The 26,689-nt window shown below is 35.4% G+C and overlaps 1 protein-coding gene across 18 annotated transcripts in view; it reads right to left on the reverse strand.

The window, feature by feature from the left end:
* The window catches only part of LOC100741341 (plasma membrane calcium-transporting ATPase 3), an 87,080-nt gene that overhangs the window by 16,754 nt on the left and 43,637 nt on the right, over positions 1–26,689 (reverse strand). For 6 of the 18 annotated variants that reach the window (XM_033320569.1, XM_033320567.1, XM_033320566.1 and 3 more), the window contains 10 exons: positions 26,547–26,681; positions 24,523–24,558; positions 23,074–23,444; positions 22,139–22,623; positions 20,728–21,773; positions 19,699–19,913; positions 19,078–19,229; positions 14,532–14,664; positions 11,445–11,513; positions 2,239–2,736 (listed from right to left, as the gene is read on the reverse strand). In XM_033320569.1, coding sequence (XP_033176460.1) covers positions 2,239–2,736; positions 11,445–11,513; positions 14,532–14,664; positions 19,078–19,229; positions 19,699–19,913; positions 20,728–21,773; positions 22,139–22,623; positions 23,074–23,444; positions 24,523–24,558; positions 26,547–26,681 — 3,140 coding nt within the window. Of the gene's footprint in view, positions 1–1,178; positions 2,737–7,157; positions 7,243–11,444; positions 11,514–14,531; positions 14,665–19,077; positions 19,230–19,698; positions 19,914–20,727; positions 21,774–22,138; positions 22,624–23,073; positions 23,445–24,522; positions 24,559–26,546; positions 26,682–26,689 lie in introns of those variants that run through there. The other 12 variants (XM_033320577.1, XM_033320575.1, XM_033320578.1 and 9 more) reach the window with 10 other exon arrangements.

The following is a 26,689-nucleotide window of genomic DNA, read 5'->3' on the forward strand; positions in this document are numbered from 1 at the left end:
TATCATCATGCACCACCAAGCTTGACAGATGACACTGATTTAATAATTCTGGACGCAGCTTCCTTCGCTACATTTCACAGTGGAATCAAACAGACAAAGACAAGACAATAGGATTCCTGATAATTGTACAAAAGATTAATATATGGTATGAAAGAACACAGACTTTATAAACACCCTGTACGATTTCCTAAATGAACATTAGATAGTGACGATGAACAAGTCAAATGTGTTAGGTCTTGATGATATGTTATGCTTCCTAATTGATCCTTAAAACAGAATGAAATGAATAAAACAGCTATCAATTTTTCTCTGATTATAGAAGCTCACTTTTATGATAGACAATAATGGTCTCTATATATACAGGCTTCTGGAGAAAAGATAAGTACATTTTCTGTTAAAACAACAGACTTTGGGAAGATTCCAAAAGAGACCAATGCATCTTTCAACTCACCCTGACAGAGTATTTTATACATAAAGTAATATTCTTATGAAAATCAAATGGAATTGCTTCTACTGACAGAAATGGATGAAAACTGTTCCGATATGTTTGAATCAAGTTCCATGAAAGTTAAGTAGGCGAATACGGTAATGTAAATGACGAATGAATGGCGTGTGAAAAGATATTAGTCAAGCAAGCAAACATTTAAGCCGGACCGACGTGCACGCAGACAGTAGGCAGCCAGTCTAACATTTTAATGGATTATTATCAGGCATCGTCTGTTGCACATTGAACTTAAAATGCTTTAAATAAAACACACGAAGTTTTGCGCACAAAAAAATGAGCGAAGGTGTACAATAGAAGAGTGAAGACACTTGTTGATACAGGGAACATTAAATGCATGAATAGTAAGTTCCAGATTCCTCCATCTTACATTATTTCTTTTATATATATACATATATATAAATATACATATATATATATATATATATATATATATATACATCCATTTATACAATAAATATATCTTCCGAAAATTAATTAAAATATTTAATATAGTTTAATTTATGAAGTAATAACAATTTCTATTAAATGGAGGAATCTCAAGCAATCTTTAATTTCTGAAGTTTCATTTTGATTGATGTTAAAATAGAATAATGACTTTGATTGAACGTAAATTGTTTGTCTCGTTTTCTGTGCTCGGTTTCCTAAGGAGGAACATGAAAGAGGCTGAACAAACATTTCTAGAGCCGATGAATTGGGCCGCCTCGTGAAGAAGCTCGGACGGACAGGCTGAACAGGCCTCTGTTTTCAAAACGAACCTTAAGTACTTGCAGCTCTCTCTTTCTCCCAGAATTCGAAAGAAGCGACACCTGACTGTTTCGAACATCTTTAATAAAAGGAGCATTTCGTTCTAACTCCGCAGGAGAAAAAAGGAGAAGAAAAGAAAGAAGAAGAGGATAGATCATGTCTTGGAATAAAAACGCTCTTCCTTGGAGAGAAGACAGCAGGAATGAAGGTACTATGGAGAATCCAGTGGTCTCTCGGATAAAAAGCAATCGCTTGTGAGAGCTAGAATAAAAATTATGATGAAATATGAAAAACCTAACGTTAAAAAAAAGTAAAACCTTGATAACAAGTTAAAGTACTTTCGATGCAAGAGAAGGGACAGTAAAATGCAGAGAATAAGAAAAATCCACTACGAGTCAGTCTACAACTGACAAGGAGTTAATACCTTATGGCTTCCAACGTAGACACAGAGAATAGATAGATAAAATATCTATAAAATAGACAACAAAACCCGCACGACGATTCTATCAATTGTACTTGTAAGAAGTAGAAAAAGAGAAGAAAAAAGACGACATATATAGAAAAGAAGTTTAACAATGGTGGGTGGAAGTTAATTTGCTAGTCCTTTGAAGCTACCAGCCATCGAAAAATCATGAATGAAAATCTACGACCCGGTTATTGATTATCATTTTAAATGAGTACCATAAGTAAGTAGCTGAACAAGAGAAGAAAACTTATGAACGTGTCTTGCCACAAAACAGTGGCTCGGGCAAGAACCAAAATTGGCAGATGGTCTAGGACCGAGGACAGTGTTCTGACTCCTAGTTAAAACATAGAGTAAGAGAAAGAGAGGGTTGAAATGGAAATACAAAAGAGTATAAATGAAAAAACGATTCATGACTATGTTGTTATAGAGGAAAGAAAGAAGAGGGTGAAGTGAGAGTAACAATAATGACGAGAGAAAAGGGTAGAATTTGTGGATGTACAGTGGTGACACGCAAAGCTGCCTTTTAAATGCTGGTTTCATGCACGAGCTTCGTCAATTCCGGGAGGGCCAGATTATTGGAGCTGAGAAGCAGGGAGTTTCCTGTGTTGCTGTCTCTGTTGCTGTTGTTGTTACTCTGCATCTGCGTATGGTTGGGTTGTTGGGCCTGGTTTAGGGCGCTATTGGACGAGGATCTATTGTCATTGGTGGTGTTTATGGTGGTATTATGATGGTGGTTGTATGCGTTCCCCGATCCCGTGACGCTGAGCAGCAACGGCGACGTAGAGCTGTTCATCCTGGCGGCTGTGTGGTCCTGGTCGGCGGTTTTGTTCGGCAAATTGCCCTTGCTGGCGTTCAGCGCGGTGTTTGTCGGGTCTTCGTCAATGTATGTGAAGTCAGATAGTGGTCGGGGCCCGGTGTGGCTGCGTGAGCTGCGCATACTGTGTAAGCTGTGTAAACTATGGACAGAGCGACGCTCCTCCAAATCTTCCAGAGTCGACTTGAACGCTCTTATTACTCGTAGCTGTAAAAATAGGGAAGAGGATGTTCTATCAGGAAGCGAGGAGGCAAGCTAGCGACACACAAGCACGTCATACTTGTATTTATCTCATTTTGTGTGTGTCAAACATCATATGTTTCTCATGTAGATTGTCCTTTCTCTCTCTCTCTATATATATACATATATACACAGATAATATACGTGTATATATATATATATATATATATATATATATATATATATATATATATATATATATATATATATATATATATATATATATATATATATATATATATATATATATATATATATATATATATATATATATATATATATATATATATATATATATATATATATATATATATATATATATATATATATATATATATATATATATATATATATATATATATATATATATATATATATATATATATATATATATATATATATATATATATATATATATATATATATATATATATATATATATATATATATATATATATATATATATATATATATATATATATATATATATATATATATATATATATATATATATATATATATATATATATATATATATATATATATATATATATATATATATATATATATATATACTTTTCTCAATTTTGGTGGAGCTTTATGATTACTCAGTTGTTGGTCTATAGATGTGTATACTTGTGCTTTCCCTCTCTCCCTTTAATCACAGGGAGAGACACCCGGTTCTCTTGCGGGGATAACTTGGGTGTACAGCTCTATAGGATTTTCTCTAATCGTGTGATGTTCGTGTAGTTGTATATATGTATATGTCTCGTGTGCATACACTGATGGGTTGTTCTCTTCGTCGTGGACCTGGTTGCATTTCACCCGAATTCAGACTTAAATGATTGCGTTCTGGGGCATGGCTCTATCGCCAAGCGTACATGCGCGCATCTATATTTACTGTGCGTACCTATTTATTCTGGCTAAAAGCCGTGGGAGTATTCAAAGGGACCAAAATAAAAATAATCAGGAATTCTTTGCTTCACTACGTATCATCGTGACAACTCAATTCTTTCTCAGTAAGAACGAATCTGACTGGACGAGTCTGTTTCTCATCTGACAGACTCAGAGAGTACTACTAGATTACACCTGCACTTAGGTAAGCTGATTCTAAACACCAAACAACAGATTTCTAAAAGCAGAATCATCTTCGCATCTTACTTCTGATCAGTTGGCCTCTTCTAAAAGTAAACACGATGGACATCGAATGGATCGTTTCATTGGATTTTATTTTCACCGCCAAAGTCCAGTTACAGTGGTATAAAAAGATTAGGATGATACTCACAGAAAGATCTTTGGTTTAAATGTGTCCTGAACCAAAGTAATAGGATGAAAATTCTCAAGGATGAAAATAAAGATGTCAGGTTGCTGAAACAATTTGGGACAGCATGAAATTCCTTATTCGAATGAGGAATTTGGTGTCTTGGAAATATTAAAAACGCCCTCCTACTGATCAATTAGAAAAGATAAATCTTGGACCAAGAGCTGGACAATGGAGGCTAGTTTTGATGAAGCACACGCTTGAACCGCGACCGTGAGGAGAGAGTCAAGCGTAGGGAATTGAAAGTTAAGATAAAAATAGCGACAAAGAGACACAGTGTACAACAGTGTAGCAAAGAGTGTGTATACATTCTGAAGAGAAAGAGGAAGAGAAAGAGAAGAAGATAGAAATGAAAGGAAAGTTCTATAAATTAGAGAGCATTCTGGTGAACAGTTGTGACTTTATACTAATTTCTTGTGATCATGCTACTCAAATAACTTTGCATTCCACATTTATGACGATTAACTGATTCCTTTAAGGAATCTTTTTGTGCAGATTCAAGTTTCTCTCTCTTCTGGATACCAAATACAAATTGTTCACTTTATCAATTAATATATAAAGTAGTTTGCTTGTTTTTAATGACAAGCAATAATCCATAAGCTTATTCTACCTTCTTACATTCCTTCGAGTCTAATGACTCTGTCAGTACAATCTTTATAATCAGCAGAGTAATTAGAAACCTGGACTGTTCGAGACTTATGGTTCTTTAGTCTCAACATGTACCCAAAATAGCGCTGAAAATGGATCTATTTATGTTCAATATTTGAACTCTGATAATAGTTGCATATTTCCTGACTTTGGAATACTATAAACGGGATAATGCCTTAGTGCACCATTCTTTTGCTTAAATAGACAAATTCTGCTGGCAATTGAATCCTAAAATAGATTGCCTTGGTGAATTCCAAGTTCACTATAGGGCGCACCGTGCGGTATTGAGATTTAGTCATTAGAAAATTAGAGTCAAAGATGCACAATCCAGTTTGATGAATTTGAGATACGTTCGTTTGAGAACGTGGAGATATCAGGACGATTTACATGCCGGCAATTATAATAGCAGTTACAATACATCATAATTATAGTAATTGTAGCCACTAGAAGCTCCTGTTTTGACGAAACCCTTTTTTTTTGTCTGGTTTAGAACGCACAAACCATTGCCAAACAAACTCAACCTTTCTATGCCACTTGCGCGCAACACCGTGTTAGAGATTGGGCAAACACAAAATCGATGCAAACGTGAGCAATCGTGCACACGCACACTCGCATACCGCGTTAAAGAAACAAATTAAACGGATTTATACAGAGGAATGCCATATGCCACATTTGTGTAGGGTTATCATTGCTTTCAGTTAAGTTATTTCCTTTTGCAGCTTAGAAACTGACGATTCAAGTACACAGTGTCTCCTTGAAGCTGCAGAGAAGTGAACATGCCATGAACTTTCTTTTAGGATTCAAGTGTACTTGATTCCAAAGCCATAAATCAAGTAATCCATAAATCAAATGATAATTTTTCTTTCAGTTTACTTTTACTTCACTCTTGCTTTGAGTCTTCGTACCTACTGTTGATTTATGTCTCAACATAATATCCACCAATCTCCAAGTTTGTCGATTTCAAGCAGAAAAAAAAAATTTAAGCAAGAAGTGTTCACTTTCAGCAACAACTGTAGGCTGACACATACAGTACAGATCCTCAGTAAAGAGTGAAGCAACAAAGGGAAGTAAGTCCACTTGCAATTAGATACAATAACCCAGCCACGAGCAGCAGGTGGCACAGGAAAAGGCAAGGAATCGTATGAGACTGAGAAAAGCTGAGAAACACATTCGTTCAGGAGAGAGGTTGGAGAAACCATAATTTGATAGGAGATTGAAGAGACTGTAGGAGGTTTTCAGACGATAACACGCCGTGAAACGTCTTCCTAGGGTTAATCTGTAAAAACAGAAAGGCAAAAGTTGGTTATCACGGTATTACACGCTTGTAAACACGTTCTAAAAGAAGACTTTTCACGGGGTGCTGGATCTGAGATCCTTCGCCAAAGACACAATGCGGGGGAGAGAGACAAACATAAACAGAAAACGCAAGCAGCAAGGAGGAAGAATCTCCGCTCGACCAGGCAGAGCTTTTTAAAAAAAAGCTGGACAAGATTGCCTCTCTCGTCGAGGCAGTTCTATAGTCCTCGTGCGAGTGTACGTACGATACCAAAAGAGGGATGGTCGTGTTTAGTTAAAAACAAGTTCCACACGGCCGCCATGAAAAAGAATGCTTTTTTTCTTTTATCTTTTATCTTTTTTCTTTGGTGCTAACAGTCGCGGTATTATATCATATGAACAAGTATGAAAATGATACAGTATGGGGGAAAAACACGCAGCACACAATCATGTCAGACAGCTATACACTACTGAAAAAAGAGGGGAGGGCTGACGGTGGTCTACCAACACAAGAGGCTCTTCCATCGATTCCACCGACCAACTCACACCCACTACACAAAAACACAGTGCAACGAAACATCGTTCACTGCATCCGCGCTGAGGAATCGTCGCCTTCGTCCTTGGATAATTTCTCCAACTTTATCTAGTCTCGTATTTTCTAGATTTTCCAGCCTTTCGCTATGAATGAACTTTGCTCATATACCTGTTTATTTATTTTAATATAAATGCAGAATATCAGTCGATAGTTACCTATATGAAAATAGAAATAGAATTACTTTTTCGTTTTCTCTGTGTTCTTCTTAAATTAAACATCTTAAATACCTGCTGTTCTTTGTTATTCTGTTTCAGTTATATTTGTCATTCTGTAGTATTCTGAAATCAGCTACGACACTAAACAATACAGTGTTTTATATTCTCTGAACAATTTACAATTACTCTTCTCTTTTATAAAATTGGTTTCTCAGTGGCAAGTAATAAGTAGCGAAAGGGTGAATGTAACCGGTTATTAAGAACAGGTCCGATGGCGACGTTTCACTCAGCACACCGTACGTACGTCGACGATCCGTCCTGTGTATGCGTACGTATGGCAGAATTGACGATACAACGTATTATAAACGGCAGGCGATCTACGTGAGCTACGTACTTGTTTGTACTCCGACAGGATAAGTGTGGCGGCGGGCAAGACTGCCGCCCCGTTATACCTCAGTCTCCCGAATGGGTTCCGCTGGCTAACAAACCACAAATCATACCATAAGTCTTAATTTCTATTCTCTCCGTAGTATCGTTACTTGTTTTAGGCGTGTCTTTTTTTTTTTTTTTATTTGGCGTTTGCGTCAGTATTTTAATCCCTGCTTACACTGGCATATGTGTCTCGTTATCTTATATTTTAGTTCTGTTTCTTTGTATCTGTTGTTGCTGGACTCTTCATTCTCGTTAGTCAAAAGTTTCCCAGTTATCTTCTTAATGAATCTTTTTTCAGGTGTGTACGTGAAAGTGTAGGTGTGTAGAGTTCTGTGTGGAGGGCTCGAGACTTCGTGCAAGTTGTCAAGAGGCTCGAAGATCACTTGGGATATATTCTTGAAGAATTGAGTATTAAAAATCAACTTAATGTTTCGGAAATTAATTAAATTTGCAAAGTTACTCTTGGCTTCTTAAAACCTTCCTCAATAACCTCAAGATTCATCAATATACAAAGTAACTCGAACCTTTTGTGTAAGAGAATCAGCAAAGCTTGAAAGCTTGCATAGAACCAGAGTCGAACGTTCAATTGCTACATGCAAGCGTTTTTCTTATATGAAATAAAGTAGTAAAAAATAAAGTATATCCAGCAGGTTCTGTAAGTCCAGAATAATGTGATCGGTGGTCTGGTAGTGATGTTCTTAGAATTATGAATAAAACATTCTTCAAGTTTTCAACGAAGCAGGTCATCCAAAACAACGTATATTCAATATATCAACATTATTCTTCCATTATTCACAGTTCTAAGGATGTCCTGAAATCCAAGACCATTAAGTATTAAAACATTCTTAGCTTCCTTTGGCTTAAAGACTATTCTCTGATAGCCTTCGTCCCTTTCTAACCAAAGAAAGTACAAGTAAGTGTATAATAAATGCACATCCGCCTCAAGCTTGCAAAAAACGATAAAAATCCCTATATGTTTGTGACATTGTTTATGTGTGTATGTACAGGTATGAGTTAACTGCCAGTTTTCTTGAAGGTTTTCTTTATCAATAAGAGCTTCGACTGTCGTGTACACAGCAGACACAGACAAACAGACAGATAAACAGACAAACTGTGCACGTACATCTCATTATATACGCAACAGCACACGCACATCGAGAGACACACGATGCATTATGGCCATGTATCATCCACCATATAAATGTTAAGTGGTATGGTATAATATATCACAGCAAGACTGGCACACACTGCAACGATTAAAGAACACAAATAAGAAATAAAAAGGAGCAGATATCAGCCAATAGAACCTCAGGTGTCCACAGAGCTGTAGACACACATGTATGAGTATAATTATTATACTGTTTGTTTCCCTGATGCAACAGCGTGTCGTTGTTGGCTTGTGGTTGTTAATCAATGTTGACACTTTGTTTGTCCATATTACACGTATCATCTTTAAGGTTCCTGCCATAAGTTCTTGGTCATGCAGTTCACACGCATAGCACACGTACAAGGTACTCTGGGGCTGCTTATATTCAGTAAGTGCATCTCTTGTGAATTAACAATTGTTTGAGTTTTAGGAAAGCTTCCATAAAGAGAAAGATTGCCTGTGCTTTGTGAGAGTTTCAGAATCATCATAGCTGCTTTTTTCTTTGCTTTGTTCTGTATCGGGCATGATAGTTACTCATATGTTAACATATGTATACAGAATGACGATGGTGACAGTGACAACAATAGAGCTTGAGGCAAGCTGTTGGAAAACAAGTAGCTTTTTCTTTATAAGATAGTAATAATGGAAGTGATACAGCTTGTGTGGGTGGTGCTAAATTGGAGTATAAATAGGAAAATCTTTCCTTGTGCCCCTTTGTCTCAGTTACTGAGACTACTTTTTTTGGACAAAATAAAGAATGTTCTAGAAATGAGCAAAGTAAAGTAAGATATGAGGCATTGAAGAATGTTCTTGTTACATTAACCATAGACTGATTGGAAATATATAGTTGAAGCGTGACAAAATATATATATGTATATATATACATATACATATATATGTAGATATATGTATAATACCCAATGTATCTTTCATGGCAGAAGATTGTTAAATAAAAGAAGAAAAAAAAGAAAAAGAAAGAAAAGAAAAAAGGCGAATACGTTTATCCTCATGATATAGAATTCTCATATTGAGAGTATAATTGTGTTATGTAAATATTTTTCTATTGATAAATTTCTGTCTGATAAAAAAGTAGTGAAAAAGAGAGGTACTTTAGAAGCAGACAGCGAAAACACGTAAAAATTCATTCTCAATGCTCAACGGAAAAAGACTGCTGTATCATAAGGAATCACTGAATCATTTGGTAACGCAAGTTATAAACAGAGCAATTCCTGAAATTAAATCTTGTGTTATAAAAGAAGTAGAAAGAGAGAAATAATGGGTTAAAACAGAAAAAAACATGTTTCTAAGAGAACTTAATAAAAGTGAATGCATTATGAAACTCAACATCGCCTAAAAATAAAGATCACTTCGATGATTCTGCCAATGAATACATATACATATATACATATATATATGTATATATAATTAAGGAGATTGACCGACAGTGTTTTTAAAAATGAAATGAAATAAAGAAAAGAAAAAAAGAATTGCAAAAGCGTACCTTGCCGCGCGTGTATGTGTGTTCTGCACACATATATACGCATATACATACATATACGCGTACACATACGCGGATGCATTTTACATACACGTGTGTATATATACATATATCTACGTATGACACGTATATACGGGCAACTTATATACGTACATACATACGCACAGATGTGCATGCAACACCTTAGAATCAGTGGAAAAGGAAATAAAGTCAAAACAACAAAAAAACAAAAAGATGCATAAAATTTGGAAATTGGGAAGATAAGGAAATCCAGTTTAACTTTAAGATCAGGTTGGCTTTTACTTTATGGGAACAGGAAACCAGAAATTAAGAAATAAATATATCCAATGTAAATAAAAATAAGCATGTAAGGTATTTTTTACTTGAAGAGAAGAGATTAGGCTTGAGTGCAAAAATAATACATACATATATACTGTACTTTTAGGATGCATAATTGCATCAGTAAAGTACATGATAAATAATTAAATTGATAAGTATTATTAAGTGACTATATTAAAAAAGAACCATAGTGATTAGTAATATATCTTTACATTACTATGTATATATTATCTTTACAATATTTAAAAATTGCAATAAGGATAATGATAGGAATATCTTTTATCTAATAAGCAACCTTCGACTCCTGTTTTATTTCATAGCAACAAAGCTCTAAAATTTGCAGTTTTCAAAGCTTTGTATCTACAAAATGAAGCAAGATGAAGCACATGATTATTAGATAGAAAATATTTTTCTCTAGAGATATTAAATATTAATATTTCTCAAACAGTTGGAAGATATCAAGGAAATCTGGATTAGGTAATCCTTTGAATATTATGTCTGATATTATGAAGATACTTATGAGGAAAATTGAATACTGAAGTTAGAAGTTGAAAAAGGGGGGCTGGATTGGACGTGTTTGAGGAACTCTCTTCCCTTCAAGCAGAGGATGATGTGGATCCCGACTGGAACAAAATTTTAATCCGGATAACATGAAGAAAGAAAGAGGACAGAGAGTAGGAAATATAAATAGAGTAGGAAATATACAGTTGGGAAAAAACAATGGCGCAAAATAGAGGACAAAAAGATTATCCAACGGGTCATATGTCTCCTCGCTGTGTTCGTGAAAAATAAACTAAAAAATAGCACGATCTGCGCGAAAGAAGCGAGTAGAAGCTTGCGATTTGCAAGCAGAACTGCGACGAATGAAAAACAGGCGAGAGATATACACGTTGGAGAGGCAAACAATTGGAAGAGATAAACTCAGGTTGAATAAAATGAAACTGAAATAGAAGGAAACATGGAATCCTTTAAAAAAAAAAAGCAATATGTTAGAATATATTTTTCAAGACCAATTAGAAATTGTAAATCAAAGTAAGCTTTGAGTTGATGTTAAAAGTTATTAAGAGAGGCAGAAAAGTATAGGCATGGATAAGAGAGGAACTAAGTACGTCAAACAGAAAGCACCAGTAAGAAGGAAAACTCAAACTGGTTAATGAGAAAAAAAACAAAACCATCGAGAAAAAAAGTAATCAAATGGTAATCATAATAAAGAATTAATATTTAAGAACGGTCAAACAGTGCGGAGATTGGACTTGCGGACTAACCATATAGTAATCCTGAGAGGGGGATCTGCCTGTCACAGATACATTCTGCACCAGAGTTCTATTGCTCGTCTGAAAGTAGGTTACATATTCAATTTACATAATTAGCTTAACTGAGTGGGTATCTATAGTATTTTGTTTTGTTTCTTTTTCTTTCATTTGTTTGTTTCTATAGTAACTTAAAATATACAGTTTCACATAGACACATTGATATTCTTGTGTAGATTTAAATCTGTATATATGTGTGAATCTTGCTTCATAAAAAAATCATTTCTTTTTTTTTTTTGTTGATGACAGTGCTAGATCATGAGGTAGTGTTATCAGAGTAAGAAGAAAGGAAATAAGAGAGAAAGCGAAGTATAAGTCAACAGAATAAAGAAAGTGGAAATCATCTCGGTCAAACTTTACTCCTCTTTTTCCTTTTTGCACCTTGGATTATGCGACCATTCCATCAATTTCTTTTATTACTTCTTAGATAAAAAGCGCAATCAATTGGTACTGCAAGGTCAATGATGGTTTCTTGTCGCATAGTCAAGAGACGTTCTCAATAAAATAGCAGAAGTAACATCGTGATGGCATAAAATAAGTAATTTACACCATCGCGAACCGCGGTGTTGGTCAAGTATGCGCTAGCTTCATCAGCCTTAACCCGTTCCCATCGAGAGAAGTGAAAGAATGAAAATAAAAGAAACAGAAAAATACGAGAGGCGTCGTCGACGAAGGGCTGTTTGTTTCTCCTTTCCGACTCTCGCTCGGGTATCGATTCCTAAGTCTTCAAGCGCTGAACAATTCTCCAACTGTCCAGAACTAACTTCCTAATATATCATTAAATTAATAAAAAATTTATATCCACAAAAAGATTTGTCACTTTATGGTCCCAGTTGAGTCTCAGTCTTTTCTTTAGAGAGCCTCAATGCTGGTTCTCAGGTTAAAAAAACATTTATATTCCAAAAACGTATGAAAACAAACTTATGAACTTCCTTCGTACTACATTCCTTAGTTACAATTCTACAGATTCATCTCTACAAGGAGCTAGAAGGAGCTCGTACCTTCCGTTCTATGGCCATTCCTGACTGCAAGAAGTAAAGTCTAGCCCATGAAGAGGATATGACTTAATGAAACGGAGCATCGACTACTTAGACCACTACTATAAGTTGGTCCTAAATAATCATATCTGTGCTGCTTCTATGTAGATCTGGTGACTAGCCATCTAATACGTGCTTGGACTCTATGGATCATAAACGATCAAGCAATCATCATTGAAGTTAATACAAACTGAAGAGATCTACTATAGCTCTCTACGCCTTACTCATCCCTGACTATATTCATCGCCCTTAAGTAAACAATGCAATTTTTGTCTAACTGGAGCTGATTTCTTGACTGAGCTGGTTGAAAATGGGCGATTAATGTGGCAGATGCCAAGAGACCCGAGTAGATATTTAAGAAATGGGCAAAAGTCAATTATTCGAGTCGTTCAATTAAGTCTTAATTGACTTCCTCGTGCTTCGATTTAACCTCTTCGAGCTTGAATCTCGATGAAATAGAAGTGTTTTTTATTCGAGAAAAGCAGCAGATTCTTCTGTAAAAGAAAAAGTTGCGAATGAGAAAACCATGTCGAAGAGGTTAAGCGAGGCAATAGTAACACTTGTAGCTTATAGTGTCCAAATATTTTTCACTTCTTGAAGATATTCTCTTTGGAAAGAGTAACTGAAACCGACTGCTACATACAATGAGTATGTTAACCCTTTATAAGGGGTGCAGTGCCAACTATAAGAAAGTGGAACATAATCTATCTGAAAAAAAAAACACAAAGAAACATTAAACGCATTTTCCTTGGAAAATAACTAAATTCTGGTTAAAAGTAGGAATATTCAGTATCTGAATAAATTTTTTTTCGAAGAGACTACGTAGTTCCGTTCAGTTCAATTTTATTTTGTCTTATAAAGGGTTAAGAGCCAAAAAATGGTACCTAATAGACTATAAAAAATTTAGGCGAGCTTCAGAAGACCCCATAAAAAAGATTCAGTCGCTGAAACGAGCACTGAAATAGGGAAAACAACCTGAAGACGATCAATCGGGTCGAAGTCAATCATGTGACTCTCGATATAAGGGGCGCATGTTTTGTTTAGATCGTCGAGCTTTCTTTCTTTCTGTGGCTAATGCGAGATATATCGCAATATCAAGAGGGCAAAAACGCAAGGTACGCATCGTCGAGGTAACACGGCAAAGAACTCAAATGAAAATGCAAACCAAGGTAAACAACGGTCTCGAACGAAAAAAAAATAACCAAATGAGAGAAACTGAAAAACGTACGTATATATATATATGGAACAAAGTATATAACGTACATGTATATACTTTTTGACTGTGTGGCTGCCTAGACTATACCATTACACGTAAATACTCCTTCATGGTAGATTCAGAATTCAAAAACATCAATGAAAAACTGGTTCGTGAACGTGGATCTTACTTGATCATAATTCTACATCCTAACTGCCTCTATTGCTAGACAAATTGAAGAGTTTGTACGGCTTCGTCTCTTCCAATAAAATAATTCAGAAACTGTGAGAGAGAATTCTCGCGAACGAGAAAAACAGCTGGGAATCAGTAGCAAGCAAAATCCAGGCTAATTTCAGTGTTTCTCTTGTCATTTCTTCATCCTGATTCTCTGTCTGTGAAGAGTCATTCACTGTGTAGTGGCCAATCTGCGCACACGGTCATGATTAAAAAAGAGAACAACTTGTCGCTGCGATGATATGGTATATATTGGGCGTTGTAATATAGTCGATGGCAAAATATACGTGATTCAACAAAGAACGTTGAACACAACCGATTCGATGATGAAACAAGACCTAGAAAATCGACGCCAGGACGACGGGGGAGACTCGTCGGTCCAAGGCCAATTAGAGAAAGCAATCGGAGCGTCGCGTGCGCGGCTATTTCAAGTAGTCTCGTTAATTCTATATTATTATTCTTTTTTCTCATATTAATTTGATATTGTTTAACTTCATCTCGGGGACGGGGAGAGGGGAACCCGAGAGAACGCTGACTTCGAGTGATGACATGAGAGTGAGAGATAGGGATAGTTACCTGTGTCTGTAGTCGTGTTAGACCACGGATCCATAGAATTTGTCCTGCGCGCGGCTTTTTATCCGAGTCAGGGTCGAATTTCTCATCTCCGAGATTGATCGCACCGATATCATCCGGCTGGCCGCGGCCCCATCTGTTTTTAAAAAACATGAAACCAATTCTTCATCACTCGATCCCTGTTACACACATGGTCTATAATCAAAGTAGGTTGTTTTTTTTTTTTTTTTTTTTTTTAAAGAGGGAAGCTTTGATTTTGATTTAAAAATTTTTTTTTTTATTTGGCTGACTGATGACGCGTAGAACCGGCTCCTCGACGCACTGCACCCAAAATTTTCTCTGTTCTATGGTTTTTCCCCTCGCTCCTTAGCTTGGATACCTAATCACGCTATCTGTTTAACGGTATTCGACGACGCTGGCTAGTTGAATTTTTTTCTTTTTTTTTTTTTTTTTAGGAAAATCGACTGACGGTGGCATAAACGGTGATTGGAAGTGGCCGAGAAAGGAAAGCAGACGGACAGAGAGGCGTACAGGCTGTTTCACAGTCACGAGATATTGCTACTCTTGGGTTTCAATGTGATCCTGTTGCGTTTTGTAAATGAACTAAATCTTATTTACTGGAAGCAAACGTTCACCTTTCCTCTCTATCGTTATTTTATATCCTGGTCTTTGATTTACGATAATATACAAAAGAAAGTTTAAGAGACAAATGATACGGAAAAGGCGAGAATTGTATGAATTGGAATTATATTTTGACGAAAGCAACGAACGAATGTAATATATATACCCTGAAATAAATTACCGTTACCTATAAGGTAGAAAATGTTTAATACAGAAGCTATTGACATTTACAGAGATTAAACTTTCTTTTGTCCACCACTATATTATATCTTCTTTGTCACTAGAATATTCGAACGCATGAAACAGAAGATCACCGCTATTTCCTAGAAAATTGTACCTCCAGTGAGCAGCGCGTTTCTCAGCGAAACAAACGCATTCAAAGAAGAAACCTGCAACTGCGAAACAGCCAATAATATATACACACATACAAGAAAAAATGTTTTGCGACGTGTAAAAAGAATGAGCCAACGAACGAGGGGATGCGATGTGAGGTGCAATGCGGACAAAGTGAGCGATAAAATGCAGTTTTCTGCAGATGAAGAAACGACTGTACATGTGTGAATGGATAATGTCTATGTATATGGCGTGTATGATGACGAAAGAGATACTTTTGTACTTGTTAGGAGAAGGGCGACAGCGATGAACAGAGCTGATAGGGGGGAAAAAAAAGGAGAAAACAATAAAAAGAAGTTAAAGTAAACAAAAAACACAATGACAATGAGGAGGAGGATTAAGTGATGTAACAACACGTTCTGGGGAACGATGCACGCGTGATCTGGTAAATTTCAGGACTTCGGGTGTGAGATCTTTGGTATTTCGTACATTTTCCCTTCTCCTCTGGACAGGTTGCACTTTTATCTTTTTCTCTTTCTTTTCTCTTTCAGTTCATTTTTCGCACGGTTTAACGAGTCTGAATGGCATACATATATAACTTCCGGTATCCTCTGCAACGTGTGCCGTTTTGTCGCCCAGCAAGATGCGAGATCTCCCTTACCTGTTCAGGAGGGACAAATTTTGCAAGTAAAGCTCAAGAAAAAACCGCCACTACTTCTCTATGTGTCCTACGACAAGTGGCTCAGTAAAAGCTTTAACAAGCGAATGCGGAAGATTAATATAAAAACGTGTGAGAACCCCATATATTGTTATGTATATAGCTTTTCGTTTCGCCTCCCGTGATCATAATAACATCGTGTTCGTATAGTTGACCAGGACGACCACACAGAAGCGTCCCACAATACACATACGTATATTATATCCTGTATCGATGATGACCATATTTTGTTATCTGATTATTGCTCGTGTATCTTCGATTATCTTCTTTTTTTTTTCTTTCTTTTCTTTTTAGTATTTTTAGTGCGCTCGACGCGAGAGCAGCGAGAATCGCTGGTCCCAATTCGCAAGGGATTCTCGTCCCCTAATTTTCAACTTGCGAATTGGGAGGCATAGCCTAAGCGGACAGAGAGAAACAGATGCAGAGAATGAAAAAAAACCGGTTCAGAAGGAGAAAGTTCGGCTCCGTGCGTGTAATGGATAAAGATGGGGACAGAGAAAGTACAAGAACGAAACCAGATAGGGAGAGACAGACAGAAAGAAAGAAAGACAGATAGACAGTTAAAAGTTGTTGAAAAAACAGAGTCGTAACAGCTCCAGCGAGAGAGCGGAATGATTACAGATAAAGCGCTAAGCGCAAAAGTTACCACTTATTGTAATAATAGTATCTAGTTAGTCCGAATTTTCAGCTCTGTGAGAACTTCAGAACCAAAAGTTCACAAACTTGAACTCGGTTCAAGCGCGCTACTGAGATCCCTTGCACCAAACAGAAAATGCAAATGTTACAAAATACAGTGTATGTTTAGATAATATCGTGAGAGTATAGTGAATCATTGGGACGCCGTTTTCATTGGTTACTCTTTTACACAAACAAGTACGTAGACATCGGAGAAGGGTCTTCAGTCATGCAACGGCTAAGCCTAATATACGAGGTCCAGGTTTATCAAATGAGAAACGAGTAACAGTATAATATCCACCAAGGGAACTAATACTCGTTTTTTTCGATGGAGACTCTACATACTTCCAGTATCCAAATAAATACATGTTCAACAAATTCCTATGAATATTCCAGATCCATCATGATTAGATATCTTTGAATCTTGATTCCTTTAATCTTCCAAACATACTTCTTCCATAATTCTCAGCTCAAAAACGTTTTCCAGAATTTATTCAGTTTTCCATCGACCAATCTCCAGGTTCTTCAATTTTTATGAAACAATAATTCAAAGATATATAAAGTCTTTCCTATATTTAGATACTGTGTTCTTGTTTTATTATTGTCTTTGTCTCCAAACGTTCAAAGCTTCTTCCATGGAAGAAACCTGGAACGTTTCATTACTTGGCCAGCGCTAATGTACAATTACAAAAAAGGGGAGCGAGGGAACAGCTGAGCACGCGCTATCATTCTTGTCCAATGTGTTCAATTCAGATCGCAGTGTTTGCATATTCATGGTTTTAATTGGGTTTCCTTAATATCTGGGCGTCTAGGGGGCATGCTACATAAAGCAATACGTTATTATGGTGGAGTGAGAAACATATGACGGGCAAAAGCAATAGAAAAGGATTGCTAGAAGCGAGAACATAAACCAACAGAAGCGCTACGATTATACAGCTATCAATAATAATAGTAATCAATATGATTTCCACGATGCATGCCTCCCTTCTATTACACTTTTACACGATACCGATTATGATGATACTTATCTTTCAAATGGTACTGTCTTTTCGATGTTGCTACACGCATATATCTTGTATATTGTATGATAGCGATGGGGTTTAGTTATATAATAGGAAATACTGCGCGAACAGTATATGTAACTTCAAAATTCTCTTTAAATTAATATCGAGAATAACTATACATAAATTGTAAGAATTGGAAAATATAACAATAGTTAATACAAAATTCTCGATCTTAATATTAAGAATTACATACAAAATTCGAACAATACATCCTTATACAACTATCAACCACCGTCAAGAGGCAATATATTCTCCAATAACAGAGATTCCGTACTCGTACAATAGACGAACGCTGAATTAATCGTGCTCAATTATTAAATACAACTTCCAAGTATTGATATATAAATACATATACATGAAAAATCTTTCTCAATAGAGATTTCGATTAAGATAAAGAGGTTCATGCAAAGGCGACTATCGTGTACCAGGAGGGTCTCAATAAAAACTCATAGAAGCTACGTATGACAACTCGTACGTTAGAACTTCAATCAAGATTCATATAATCGCGCTTCCAATTTCCAAGACTAGTTAGTTTGACAAGACAAGACAAGACATACATGAGAGCGTATTTTTCAGATTCATTCTCAAAGCTTTAAAGAAGTTTCCCAATTACATTATCTTATGCATTTTAGTCAAACAATGTAGCATCCCTGATGTAACGCGTTCCTGTCGCGTCACACAATGCAAGAAAGCAAGAAATATTTACAATATTCTCCCATCTTACATACTCCTGATTTACTTAGTAATGCGTGCAATATGGCTGCTTTAGTTGTTCATAGCTTCTAGATGTCTTTTTTTCTTTTTTTTTTTTTGAGTAGTCGCTACACGTTGACTTCCGGCATTCTCGCCTTTGAGTTTATATCAGAAAAAGATTACAAAAAAGAAAAAAAGTAGTAAGACAAAAATTATACAATATGAACAAAAGAGAAACTGAAAAAAGAACATGTAACAAAAAATATTATTTCAAAATATTTTCTCAACGAGAACGCAACACGTGGGCGTGACTGTTGTATTCTTTTCTTTTTTCTTTTTTTTTTTTAAGTTAAGTTGCGCCCGCTAAACCGAACAGAAGTATCTCTCATCATCTACACATTAAAAAAAAGGGTAGTTTTTTTACATGAATATGTTCATAACTTACGAAAGGATTTTAGGAATCTTGCGCGTAGGAATAGTCGTAATTACTTGGCCCCACAATAGAGTACCGACTCCGAAGAACAGGCACCACATCCATTGTTCTAATGTGAGAGCTTTCGTGCTGAACGCCATTTTACCGTATTGTATGATAATTACCTAGAAAACAGACATAGGATTTTATTGAGGAGACACAAGAAATGGTAATTTCGGTGTCACCCAAGTGTTAAAGAGCTTCTCTCGTGTCCGTTTCTCCTTGGCTGGAATTCTTCCCTTTGTTAAACCTATCTTCTAATTAATTGAGAGTGAGAAAATGTGAAATTCTATCTAAAGGCTATTTATTAGCTGACTATTTATTATTAATAGAATAGAAAGCTAAGGATAAATATTAATAGATTCTTCCATTGCAAATTCAAATTCTATATATCATACTATACTAGACTTGGCTATTAAATAAGTAGAGAAACATTTAATCTCTCTAATGTTCTACTATATTGACAATTTCTATCCCTAATGTCCCATATATCAAGATATTGAAAACGAACACGAATATATTGTTGAACACATAATCATAATTCTAATAATATTCTTAAGAAATATATGATATAATGTAAGAAATATGGTCTACCTGCGCTAGACATGTCATGATCCAGATAGAGTAAAAGATGGGGTTGGTGAATATTCCTTGGAAGACATTACGCTGACCATGGATTTTCCTAGCGTTAAATTCGTTGAAAAGAGTCATCATGACGAATGTGTTGAAGATGATGGTGAAGTGCTGCGTTGGACCGCCACCAGCCTGCGCAACTCCCCGGCCTGTTTCGATGTCAAGCATCTTATCACCTATCAATCAAATAGCTCACCATTAAAAAATGTTTTGTTTCGATCGATTTAGTCATCTCGAAATCAAAAAACAAAATCATTCTCACGAAGTTATTACGCTTGACAATAATCCGAATTATTTCTTGTTATTTCTCTTTCTTTAATATTATTGTAGTTCATCGCTTAAAAGAAGACACTTGGAAGGAACGCAAGCCTGACTGGTTATTTCCAATAGATCCAATACAATCGTAAAAATAGACACACGCGTTGTGTGTATAAAAAGAAATAAGATTTCTTATGTAAATTTCAAATGTCGCTTTCTGCGCGACGAACAAGTCTCTCAAAAGCCACACCGATGAACTCTATTTTTTATTCATTTTTTAATTTCATTAAATAAGTATACGATTAATATTTACTTCTCAAGAAACAAATGATTTACTTTCATAAGTTATTTTATCGCAAGAAGGTGACATAAATAATAGTAAATTCTAAGATGAATTTAAACAGTGTTTGGGACGTTATCATTTTCCTGTACTTTCCAATTTATAAAGTTGACCAATGTGGTTTCTAAATGGTTCAAATAGTACATATTCGAGCTTTTTATATATACAATTTTCTTTTTTTTTTTTTTTTTTTTGAATTTAGAGATGACAGAGAATATATGAACCTCCCAGAAGCCAAACTGATCATATTAAGATTGAACATTTTAGAAAAAGAATACTAAGCTAAATTTTAGAAAGTAATATTTGTAATTGTCCAATATATGGCCAGTTTGATCAGCATGGATTCTCTGAGGGACTCATACAATGAATGAGCGAAAAACAAGAATATTTACCAACGAAAAGAAGCATAAAAATTACAGACAATTGATAGACAGCTTGGCCGAGAATGTTCTTCATCATTGTCCTGGAGATGAGCGGCTTCGTGCGACCGTACGGTTTACGAAGAAGAAGGTCAGACGTTGGCATTTCGGTGGCCAATGCAAGAGATGCTAATGTGTCCATGATTAAGTTCACCCACAACATCTGCACCGCTTTAAGGGGGGAATCTTGCACGGCACATGCTCCGATAAAAGCAACTATAACAGCGACGATATTGACGGTCAATTGAAACTGCAAGAACTTCGCTATACTATCGTAGACGTTTCTACCCCACATAACTGCCTTCACGATCGACGAGAAATTATCGTCCGTTAGAATGATATCAGAAGCTTCTTTAGCGACATCGGTGCCGGCAATGCCCATGGCAAAGCCGACATCCGCCTTTTTCAAAGCAGGACCGTCATTCGTTCCATCACCGGTTACAGCAACAACCTCGCGACTCACGCTCGCTTTGCTATCGATTATGCCTTTCACGAGCGTGTATTTGTCTGTAGGCGACGACCTAGCCAACACCCTTAACCTCGGCCACACTTTGTCCAGCAAATGTTGCTGTACCTCGCCGTTAGCGTCACGGATCCTCCTGTTGAACTCTTTGCCTTCTAAGATCAGGAAGTCTTCGTTCGGCTTAAAAATCCCACATTTCAGGGCAATGGAACGCGCAGTATTTATATTGTCTCCAGTCACCATTCGCACAGTGATGCCCGCCTTCTGACACTTCCTAATCGCGTCCGGCACCTCCGGACGTACCGGGTCCTCAATACCGACGATGCACAAACACGTGAGATTGTTTACGACGTTCTCCTCGTCCTCCCAATTCGGATCGTTGTCGATGTGAACCTGATTGATCTCTGCCTTGCCGGGAACGAAGTCGCGATATGCGACGCAGATCGTACGGAGTCCGTCGCACGCCATCGGCTCGATCACGTTCTTTACCAGACGCTCCTGCATCTCTCTGGTAAATTTCTCCAAATGACCTTCACGACCATATATAAAGGCACATCTGAAACAATAAAACGCGAAGATTATAGAAGAAGAATATAAGTACAATTCTTATGATCTCTTAATTTTCATATTATTCAGCGATTAAAAAGATCTATTTCAGTACAACATAATTAAAAAAGAGGAACAGTAAATATTTTTCAAGAGACCTCTGTAACGAAAAATTTAATAAAAAAGTTTGATGACATGTGACCAGTTGACAAGGAGTTAAATTTTAAAATTGCTTTCAAATGAAAAACAACAAGTCTGTAACAATTCTATGGTAAATAATACATTCTTTCGCAATAACATCGACTTGTAATACAGCAAGTGTCTTCCACGTTTGATCTATGAACTATAATTGGCTCAGGAAAGAAAACAACATACTTCTTCATAATGATCTCGGAAGCGCCCTTGGTGAAGAGTCTGTATCCACCACCTTTCCTCGGGATGACAGTAGACATGCTCTTCCTAACGCTATTGAACGTGTACACCCGTGTGAAGGTTTCCTCAGGTTGATCGTCTCGTATCGTCTGATAGTTCATGCCCAGGGCTACTACGAATCCAAGTAAGGCACATTCGGTTTTATTACCGACTTGAAGCGGCAATTCTGTAGGTTCCTGCGGGGGCATTATTCTGGATGTGTACGCCGAATTAACAGCGATAGCTTGAATTATTAAGTTTCCGATGTGCGACGGGATCTCCGAGAACTCCGGGACCTTTTTGCTCATTTTCTCGCATATGTACGACTGAACGACGGTCATCCGGTTGGTTGTCAGGGTACCAGTCTTGTCCGAACAGATTGCCGTGGCGTTACCCATAGTTTCGCAAGCATCCAAATGACGTACCAAGTTGTTGTCTTTCATCATTTTCTATACACAGAGAATCATACATAATTTTATACTCATACATCAACAATATTCCTTCACAAAATTTTAATATCAAACAAGGAGTAAAATGAAGAATTTACAGAATTTTAATATTTCTCTATCACTTTACTCTATTCCTTGTTTTTCCCTGTTTTTCTCTATCATCTTAATTATTAATTTAGAAACAAAATAGAAAGGAAATATTTATGATAAAGTAGAAAGCTGTTGAGTGCATTCCGATAACTTAATATGGATAGAGTCTTAAGAAATCTACAACCTTTAATGCGGAGAGTAAATCTCAAGAGTGCTCCTCTCTACAGTGAGGATACAGTGACTTTTAAAGATTTATAAATAGAACAGGAGTTCATTTTGTTCGTAAAAACACAATAACGCTTTTTCAAACTATTTTACTGATTCTGAAGTTCTGAGAGAATGAAATTGATGAATAATTACCTTAACGGAATAAGCGAGGGAGAGGGTGACAGCTAGAGGAAGACCTTCGGGAACGGCGACTACGAGTACCGTTACACCAATGATCAAATGCCGCACCAGATCACCAGCGTACATATTTTTCCAAGGTTTCCCCTCTATCACAAACGTGGTAACGCAGAACTGAATGACTAGAATGATAACAGTAAGCACTGCTATGGTCGAGCCGGCATAACCGATTTGTATGGCGAGTTTAGTTAGCTTGGCTTGTAAAACACTCTTCTCTTTCTTCCCTTCTGCTCCGCCCGCATGGCTGGCTGCGTGATGGTTCTCCCCGGCCTCGTGCTTGCCTCCACTCACATGGCTGTTTCCAGTTATTTCTCCAGCTTCATCTCCTTCATTAGCAACATACAGATTCATTTGAGTTCATCTATAACCACACCATCTGAAGCTCGATTCCCATTTCTTCCTTCTTGATTTATCGTCTTTTAATTAATTCTAACTTTAAAACAACACAATTTGAAAGTAGTAATATTTAAGAAGGTGCAGATACATTGTTTGATTTTGGATTTTTATATAGCAATATTGTCCAAAATTACATAGGAATTAGATGACCAGTGGAATCGAGTTTCCTCGTACTACATTTACAACTACATTGCTTTACATACTCTAACTAATATTATGATACTGGTGACTAATGTTAGTAATCAGTATCTATCAAAGAAAAAGAAAAAGAAATGTAAACGGTACCAATAAGCCGGCAAAATGGAGGATATAATCAAGAATTAATCGAAAAGCATAACAGTTACATGTTATGAAATAGAGGTGAGTAAAATTATTATAAAGTGTACAAAAGAGAGAAAAAGAGAGACAGGGCGCTATTGAAATAAATGCAGAAATAATCAGAAGCTATACAAAACTTTAATAGCGGCTAAGATTCTTCTTCAAATATGCATAGAACCACTGCTATTGGAAGCATTCACAGAATCAAATATAACAAAAGGTACAGAGAAGCACGGATGAGACATAACTTTACTCTTTCACGCTGTCTTCATAAATCTTCCCCACTTAATTTGTACGAGACCAAATAGATCAAGAAGACAAGATAGGAACAATAGAAGTGAAAGAAAAAAGTAGATTGATTTGACAACAAATTTCTGTCTTCACGTTACAGAGGCCATATACATAAATGTATAATATAGAGAGTGCAGTGAACGAAACATACAGAGTGGTGACATAAAGGACAAAAGTTCAAACTTAAAAGTGTTATCCTATTTATCTGTAAGTAGAACTTAAAAGATTTTTCGTGACGCGTGCGTACTTTAAATAAAAATATACAGAAATCTAGAAAAAATTAAAAGATCAAAATTATTTTTTAAGATAAATAAATAAATACGCGCGCGTGCTCATTTAATGTATATGTCGAACATCAAAGTGATGAACAGTAATGATTTATGATAGTACTTTATTCACCTGTTAATGACTTCTTCTTCCGCTGCTTCTTAGCCTCTAGATAAAAAAACGCATGCAAAACAAAATCGATTAGCAGTCTATCTAAAAATGTAATATGCCAGTCGTAAGTTATGCCATATTTTTGAAAATTCTCTTTCATTCTTAATCTCCCGATTTTTATCGTCTTTTCGGTTCTTGTATTCTAGCATAATACTAATTAGTAATCCTAAATGAACAGCCCAGAAGGTTTTTCTTTCTCTCATCAACGTTAGCTTCGTTTTTTGTTATTGTTGTATGTATTTGTAGTGTCTTTTTTTTCTTTTCTTATTCTGTTAATTACCTCATCTGAACAGAGTATTCAAGGGACAGTGTAAAAAAACATGTTATACAACACTTAAAGGGCCTTCCAGGTTGTGCAACATACACAACACACAACAGCGTAAATCACAAGAAAGCAAACTGGATTTATGTCTATTTAATCCTTTGTAAATAGTCTTAAGGTCGATTCTTACTATTAACGTTTGATATTTTTGAAATAGAAGGTGGTATAAAGATATAAGCTGAATCCCTGTTCAAAAATCGAAAATTAGAGAGTTGCTTACCCCACCTTCTATAAAAAGTTAGTAAGAATTGATCTATACGTAACAGTAACACTAAAAATACTTCTAACTCATTCAACGGAGGGTTTTTATACATAAACACATAAGACAGAGATACGAACATTAACAACCAGATGCAGGCTAATATAAATATTTCAAAAAAGGCACATGATGTGAGTAACTAATAATAATAGTAATAATAATAATAATAATAATAATAATAATAATAATAATAATAATAATAATAATAATAATAATAATAATAATAATAATAATAATAATAATAATAATAATAATAATAATAATAATAATAATAATAATAATAATAATAATAATAATAATAATAATAATAATAATAATAATAATAATAATAATAATAATAATAATAATAATAATAATAATAATAATAATAATAATAATAATAATAATAATAATAATAATAATAATAATAATAATAATAATAATAATAATAATAATAATAATAATAATAATAATAATAATAATAATAATAATAATAATAATAATAATAATAATAATAATAATAATAATAATAATAATAATAATAATAATAATAATAATAATAATAATAATAATAATAATAATAATAATAATAATAATAATAATAGTAGTAATAATAATAATAATAATAATAATAATAGTAATAATAATAATAATAATAATAATAGCTGCAATTAACGTGCGATACTAATAAATATTTAACTGCTTACTTAAAGTTTAATTTCTACGAATTTGCAAGATTTTGTACTATTCTAACCATTCACTTTCTACTTCATTTTTCAAAAAATTTTTCTTTCTTCAATGCAATATTACTCTCAATGCAATGACGATAAAGTGAGCTATGAGCTAAATGTTTTCTTCAAAGGAAAGAAATTAGTATACCGATCAAGGAGTCATTTCAAAAGTACCGCAAACACATGCTAAGGAAAATGAAAGTGTCGCAAATAACTGGAAAAACTAAGTTCACGATAAAATATTCTCGCGTCAATCCAAAATAAACACCATGCGTCAATTGTTGGTTTTCTACTTTTCTTTCACGTATTTTGTGCCATGCGTTTCGTAATACCCGCTACTGCTCTCTCTTAAAACAATTAGTAGTTAAACTTCTTTGTAATATATTCGTATAAAAATTTCTAGCATTTTTCACAGGGGGGAGAGTAGCGAGTTCCAATTAATTTTTTAAAGTACTATAGTGGGAGAACTTGGCAAGTCTTACCATTTTGAAAACAAAATTATCCGTAATATTTACTTCCTTCAAGATGCCAAGGTAATCATTTTAAATTCCGATGATCTTCCTTAAATATTTTGTTCTCAAAATGATAATTTCCGAACACTACACTACTTTATCTTATCCCAAAATGTTTAAGAACTAATTCAGGACACCTTGCATCGATCGTTCCATTCCCCACTGAAATCGAGTTTACATACCTTTCTTCATCTTCTTGATTTCTTGTTCTTGTTGATCAACAGCAGCACCCAACAAAGTAAAGATAATACCAGCCTGCGAGTTAACGCCCACAGCGGTAACTAACATTTTCCCAGAACCCTCCATCACATGTGTACCTTTAGAA

Source organism: Bombus impatiens, unplaced genomic scaffold (assembly GCF_000188095.3).
Source record: "Bombus impatiens unplaced genomic scaffold, BIMP_2.2 scf_0320, whole genome shotgun sequence".
Lineage (NCBI taxonomy): Eukaryota > Metazoa > Arthropoda > Insecta > Hymenoptera > Apidae > Bombus > Bombus impatiens.